General features: G+C 40.2%; 1 protein-coding gene across 1 annotated transcript; it reads right to left on the bottom strand.

Moving 5' to 3' along the window:
- Positions 1–1,377: 1,377 nt before the first annotated feature.
- LOC128620631 (bone morphogenetic protein 10-like) lies at positions 1,378–3,670 on the bottom strand. Its single transcript, XM_053645841.1, has 2 exons — positions 3,209–3,670; positions 1,378–2,611 (listed from the first exon to the last, which is right to left on the bottom strand). The coding sequence occupies exons 1-2, from the start codon at positions 3,564–3,566 to the stop codon at positions 1,689–1,691; spliced, it is 1,281 nt and encodes a 426-aa protein (XP_053501816.1). The 5' UTR covers positions 3,567–3,670; the 3' UTR covers positions 1,378–1,688.
- Positions 3,671–7,405: the final 3,735 nt, after the last annotated feature.

Here is a 7,405-nt window from a genome sequence, read left to right as displayed (position 1 = left end):
TTGGGTAGATTATGGCCAATCAATCAGAGGAACAAGCAAGAACTTAAACGTCAAGTTACACTTGCAGGTACACTCATTGTTATAAGTGTTACAATAACACGCAGGTCATTTTGCCCTGTAAAGAGAATGAAATGGTGTAACGCAAGTCAACGATTAGAAAGATCATATAGAATTTTAGGCCTAATATCGAGCATGTCTCAACCTTTTTGCTTTGAACAATTTTCCTAATACCACAAAATTGGAATCGATAACAATTAGACGAAACACTCGGAGATGTGCTGTCACAGGAAAATAATCAATGACAAAGTGCTGTGATGTGAAGCTGAGCGCCTTTTACCACCCTGAAGTTGATTATTTCCATCATTTATATATACAGAATATATATTATATACTTTCTCTCACTCTCTCGCTCTCTCTCGCTCTCTCTCTTTATGTAACTGAGAAACTGCAATGCCTTTGTCCTCAATTAATATACATCTTTCATTTGAATGACAGCCAACCTCTACTGTTCAAGTGGTTGCTATAGAAAATGAATCAACGTTTATGTACTGTAACATTGATGGAAGGAGTCTCCAGTGCCAGAACTTTGTAACAGTCAGAGGTAAAGCTGTAACTTTAGGTTTGTCTGACATGGAAAAGTCTTCCTTTGTTTGTTTGTTTGTTTTATTAACTTCATGAGAAACAGAGGGAACTATTTGTAGCTTCTATAACATAAGCGATAACAAGAACTAACCTTTTTTTTGTGGATGTTCCACAACATTAATCCATCCATCCGTCCATTTTCCGTACCGCTTATCCCTACACGGGGTTGTGGGGAGCCTGGAGCCTATCCCGTGGAACTCGGAGCACAAGGCAGGGGACACCAGGGACAGGTGCCAACCCATCACACACCCATTCACACACGACGGACAATTTGGGAATGCCGATTAGCTTACAAAACCTGTGTTTGGATTGAGGGAAACCAGCATACCCGGAGGAAACCCCCGAAGCACGTTGAGAACATGCAAGCTTTAAATGTAACTATAAATGGATAAAGAGTATGTTGTGTCATTGCTTAATAAATAAATGATACTTGTTGTGGCATAAGAGGAATAAAACACTTCAGGACTTGCTGTTATAGGACGATAATCCGCTTTGTGGTCACTAACAGCACCTCCGCCTGTCATCACACCAGCCAATCGTTGGTTATTTTCCTATAACAGTACATCCCAAGTGTTTTACGTCTTACTAGTCCAGGAAAATGATGGCTGATGGTATCTTGAGTTTTAAACCAAGGTTATTTTTCACTTTATTATAATTATGAAATGGGTTTGAAAGCACTATATTCTAGACTGCAGCAAATAATTTTATACAATAAAAAAAGCACTAGTCTACGTTATAAATAGCAGGTACATATTAAGTGAAATTTCATTAATGTCTCTTTTGCTCCATGATGTTCATCAATTCCATGCCAGGTTACAGTGTCTGTATATTTCACATAGCAGCATGCTACTCACAATACATTTTTTTTTTTTTAAATACCTCTACAAAGAGTCGCTAGATAAGTTGTTAATTATCACACAAAGGCAACATCATTGTTGATCACGGTGCATTTATCTGTTCATATTTATCATCTTATCAGGCCTCTCAGTGTTGTCTATCTGGGTTGTCAGCCGATTCTGGAGAGAGTTTATGAGAGCTTAACGATCTCATCTGCAGCCGCACTCGGCCACCACCATGCCTTCGTATTTGTGCTGGAAAATGACATGGCCGTTCTCATTTTCGTACAGCAGAGATATTGGTTCCAGCTTAGTGGGCACGCAACATGCTTGTGAGACCTTCTGAGGGCTTTTCAAATTGACCAGTGTTTGGATAATGGCATGCTTGGTGGGTGTCACTTGTGGAAGTAATGGATAATTGCACACCCCGTGACATGTGTAGGCCTCGAAGCCTGGTGGTGCAACAATCCACGAGTCCCAGCCTATCTCTTTAAAATCCACATAGAGTGCAGTCCTCTTGCATTGGCTTCCTTTGGCGTTGCGGCGGGTTCGCGGCGCACTGTCGTAGATCATGTTGGAGCGCATTTGCATTAAAAGGGCCTCGTTTTGTTGTTTGCCGCTGTCGTCGTTTTCATCCACCAACAGTTCACTGAGCTCTAACAGGCCGGTGTTGTCTTCTGTTGTCTTCTTTGGCTGGTCCTTATCACTTTCGTTATCTGAGAAGACAATCAGGACTGGTTCGTGCTTTCCTCCCACGCTCCTTTCAATGTCCAGGCTGATAAAAATAGCACTCTTGTCTTCATCCTGTAGCTCACTGTCATTCTCACTTTCCACCTGCAGCTCAAGCCACTGGCTCGTGCGCACCAGGTCTCGCCAGCGCAGAACAGCGTCAGTCAGATCGAACACCTCCCATCCGCTCTCTTTGACCTGGCCATGCCTTACCACAAGCTCCTGCATACTGGTCAAATTGGTCTCCACGGTTTCACCCTCAGAACGCCGAAACGAAGGACCGCCTTCCACTTGCCTCTCAAAAACGGTTACCTTCCAGTCAACACCATTGTCGCGCTGAGGATCTCGATGTACCAGCATGTAGAGGCGGAGCTCGGCGGCAATAATGCGCTCCTGACGTGGGACTGAGATATTGAACATGAGAGGGTACATAATCACACCTCTTCTTGTCACGCTACAGGGGGAGGAGTCTGTAAATAACAAGTCGCTACTGATTACTAACAGTAATTGTATATGATTTGAATCAGAGATTGGTATACAGCTTTGAAACTGGAATTCAATTCTTCTAATTACACAGAAATGCAATAATGATGAAACGAAACAATAAACAGTTTTCATCTCTTGCAAAAGTGGATGATGTTTAGCGTGAAACAGAAAGGAGAGTGACAAGACGAGCAAAGCTATGGCAACAAAATGTCCCCTTTAAAACGGTGATTATTCATGTTGAAGTGGATGTTAAGGGAGGTGATTATGAAATGTCAACGGTATTAAAAAAAGAACAATTTGTTCTAGTGTGATTTTAATGACAGGTTTTAAAAAAAAACGAAACTTTTCTCTTCAATGTACTTAGTTACATTGTTTATCAAGTAGAAATATTCACCAGCCAGATAATGGCTTTGGGAATACGCGATAATAATAAATATAACCAAAGTGAATTAACTAATAATCTTAAACACATCACATGCAGCTAACGAAGAAACAAACATCAAGAATGAGCGTACCCTCATTCTTGAAACTCCGTGCAATATTTGCTGCAGGTCTGGTGCTGCGATCCTTAGTGTAGTGGTTGTACATTTCCAGCATGTACTCCGGTGGCTCGATACGGGCAGCCCGGGGCCTCGGCTTCGGCTCGTGCGCTGTTAAATTTAACACGTTGAGGAACTGGCCTAGAAGTGCCTGAACATCTACATTATCATCCTGGTCCAGCGTAGATGCATCCACCGCTCCAAGACCTCCTGAAAATGGCTCGTCAAGGGAAGGGATTGGACTCGTTTGACCACAGCGAGGTAGCAGCAAGATGCAAAGGATTAGAGACCTAACATACCGAGTCCCGAGCATGGACATCTCTGAGACAGCCATTAGTCGAGATCAAACCTTCTCCTCTAGGACGAATATAGAGATAAGGTGAATAATCTTGGTCTCCTGGGTAGACTTGTAAACTCGTCCCACGTTTTCTGTCCAGACTGATGTGGGTGGATGTGTGTGTGTGTGTGTGTGTGGGAGAGAAAGGGGTGAACAAACAGCCATGTCCTTATAGACAAGGTCGTTGCTGTCAACCTCATCGTGCTGACAAGTTTGGAGATGTTGCCACTCGCTCGGGCCCTGGCCCTCTTATAACACGGGTGGCAAGAGCCGAAGAGTTCACCACTCATCCTGTATCTTCTTTCCATGCATACCTTGCTTTGTGACTTTCAGCTCAACCCCGTCGTCTAACCAGAAAAAAAGGTCTTTCAAAAGATCATGTTTCATCTGATATTGTAAATTTCACTGTGACTGCTCATGTTATAAAGCCACCTACGTTCATTTCTCTACAACGCCCGTCTTATCAGCTATTTTGTGTTTGTGTATCGGTTGCGTAGGCAACTGCAGCCCACTTATGAACAACACATGACATAAATACAATCCATGTACAAGCGTGCAAACAACATGTCAGTAGCATAAGTGTCATTCTTTTACACCGTCGCACAGGTGAAATTAAATTTACACGCATCCAAAATTTACTTCGTTCATTCTGCGCAAGTTTTGGAATACAACGATTTATAACCGTTGATTAGCGTGTACACGGTATTAAAAAAAAGTCTACACACCCGGGTTAAAATGTCAGGTGTTCGTGAAGTAAAAGAACGCCACTAAGATCATTCGCGTCAGATATTTCCTCACCTTTAATGTGCAACTGCAAGGTATACAAATAAAGTTTAAAAAAACAAACAACCAGAAACTTTTTAGAGAAAAAAATACAAACAAAATACTTACAATAACCCATGTAGTTGCATAAGTGTGCACACCCCTACACTAAAACTTTGTTGAAGCACGTTTTGATTTTAATACACCACTCAGGCTTATTAGGTAACAGTCTTTCAGCATGGTACAGCTTGACTTGGCAATGTTTTCACACTCTTTCTTCCAAAGTCATTTTTAGATCTGTCAGATTGGGCTCAACCCGCGTCAGGTCACCTCACAGATTTTTAGTAGGACTGAGGTCTGGACTCTGGCTAGGCCATTCAAAAACTTTGATCTTCTGTTGGTGAAGCCGTTCCTCCGCTGATGTGGACGTATGCTTTGGGTCATTGTCGTGCTGAAAGGTGAAATTCCTTTTCATCACCAGCTTACTAGTGTTGCATTAAAGCTGACTGGTATTTGTAGCTATTCATGATTCTGTTTACCTTTATAAAAGCCCCAGTTCTGGCATTTCTACCAAATTAACTTTAATCAATCAGCTCTCTATATTGTGTTATGTCAAAAGATTAATTTCTTTGCTTTTAAATTTAAAAAAAAATATTCTGATTGTATTCCCATTTTTTTAAAAATTTTTTTTACAGAATGTACCTGTAATCTGATTACTTTGTTTTTTGACTGTAACGGATTACGGTTACCAGCGTTTTATATCCTGATTACTGTATTCTGTTACTCCACAAACCTTGATGTTACTGTGCTCCATTTTGTCCACTTGTTGATGATGGCTTTTACATACATCTACAGATAGATAGATAGATAGATAGATAGATAGAGGGCTAGATAGATAGAGGGATTGATGGATTGGAATCATTTCCCCAGTCATCTAGTTTCAGTGGCTGAAGTGAGAACTGAAGATAACGCAAACTCGTCTGGCTCTTTTTGACTCACTTGTGCAAAGAACTTTCTCATTAAACGTGGAAATCATTTCTCAACAGACATTTCAATGCCATTTTAAGAAAGCGTACATAAATACTTGGTTTCTGAGCACCAAAGACGATAAGACATAAGCTGAAAGACAATAAAGCTAACCACGAACACAATGCAAAGACAAATGGAAACGCACTCATGAGGAACACAGCAACTTCAAGCATGAAAACACATTTCACATAAAGCACAATATACCTGTAAACAGCAGCGTGAATGCATGCTGACAGCACTTGAGGCTTAATGAGAAAACACTTCATGCAAGAAATGATGGTGGTCAGTGTGCAGCAATTTAAGTGCAATTGCTCATCCTGCATGGCTTTGCCATGGCACTGATAAATGTGAATCATTTTCACTGAGGGTCTATTACCAGCTTTTTCTTTGTTTGCTAAATGCGTCCACTGACCGTACGAGCCCTGAATCCGTTGTGTCATCTCACCTGGAGTAATCACGGGAAGTGAGTGATATTAATATAATTCTAATACGACTTCATCCCTCAATATGTCTCCTGCAGAAGTGAAGTTTATTAGATGACTGGATAAACGCCTGGGGACGTGTTTAATATGCTGCACTTGTTTACCGTATAAAATGATGTTAGCAAGAAAGGGGAAATCAGGTGGAGAAAAAATGGAACCAATTAAGATTTTGTGTTGAATGCCTCTAAAATTCACCGGCAGTAAAAATGGAAAACACTGTGACATGGGTACTTTATCTTCATCTATATCTTAATCTTCTTAAAGGTAAGACGATCATGGTGAGAACCCAAAAAAGAGGGTCACTCTAAAATGACAAGGGAATTAGATCTATTCAAATTCACAAACAATCGGCAATACTGTGATCCTGCGTATACTATTATGATGTTTTATCTAAAATAACGTGCAGGATTATATCAGGTGTGTAGATGATTCTTCGCAGTTCACAATACTGGCTTCACAATTCCATTCTCAATATTTTTTAACAACATTTCAATTAAGAAAAATGATGACTGATAAAGACTCCTTTTTAACCTCAAATAGAGCTCCAAAGTCGGCTAAAATGCCCGATTTCCGTGGCCTCTCTCTCTCAGGTACTATAGATTGCAGCGGCATGGGGCTGGTGTTATTTAAAAGCTACTGAAAGGCTTTTTTTAATGCTCTTTAAAAAAAAAAAAAAAAAAAAAAAAATAGAACATGGATGCATAACCGTTTAACCTATAATGCAGATTGGTTGTTGTAATCCAGAGCTATCAGTCACTTCACAAGTGCAGATGATTCCTGGTAATGGCGCAGGCTCTGGTGTGCAAACAGTGCAATGGCATTAGATTCATAATTAACAGAATGATGATTTCCACGTGAATGTGGAATCACACATTTCCATGATGCTATCACATTTATGCATCGCAATGCATCTTTTCATCCCTAGTATATACACATTCGTATAACTACCCTATGATTCCTACGTTACCTAAACATGTTAGATAGCAATACAAGGTCTCCCAAAAGTCTCCATACACAGGGGACTATGTTCACCGACACCACGTCGGTTGTGCCTTCGTCAGTGGATGTTTGTGGACGCTCACTTTTTTTTTTTTTTAAAAGCCAACACATTTTTTACACAATGTAGAACTGACTTGTGTCCAAAATGCAAAACTATACGAATATATTTAAATGTGAGTTGAGTATCATGTCTGTCATGTCTCACTTTTTATGGATTTCATTATAACTCATACTTTAGTCATTTTATTACTCATATCATAACTAGATATCCAATGTCCATGATGCATCTATGAAAACAAGGAAATAGTGTGATCTTCCATGACACCGCACACTTCTAGCACAAACTCGGAACATGTGATAAAGTGACGTCGGGATTATTACACAAGAAGAATCATGAATAAATAATAAAATGTAGAAAAGCCAGCATCAGGAGGACACACAAACAACAAAATAACCCACCTCCTGAACATCACGATGGCCCATGTACATTCGCTTTTTTATTTTGAATGTTCACGTTAATAAACATGCTTCGAAACAATAGATGTTACAAAAGAAAATCTCTCG

Source organism: Ictalurus furcatus, chromosome 16, assembly GCF_023375685.1.
Source record: "Ictalurus furcatus strain D&B chromosome 16, Billie_1.0, whole genome shotgun sequence".
In the NCBI taxonomy this organism is placed as follows: domain Eukaryota; kingdom Metazoa; phylum Chordata; class Actinopteri; order Siluriformes; family Ictaluridae; genus Ictalurus; species Ictalurus furcatus.
This window is presented reverse-complemented; position numbering and strand designations above follow the sequence as displayed.

Coding starts and splice junctions, on each gene's coding strand:
- LOC128620631 (XM_053645841.1), bottom strand. CDS start 3,566: ATGGCTGTCTCAGAGATGTCCATGCTCGGGACTCGGTATGTTAGGTCT. Junction 2,612..3,208: donor ACGGAGTTTCAAGAATGAGG/GTACGCTCATTC, acceptor TCAATATCTCAG/TCCCACGTCAGGAGCGCATT.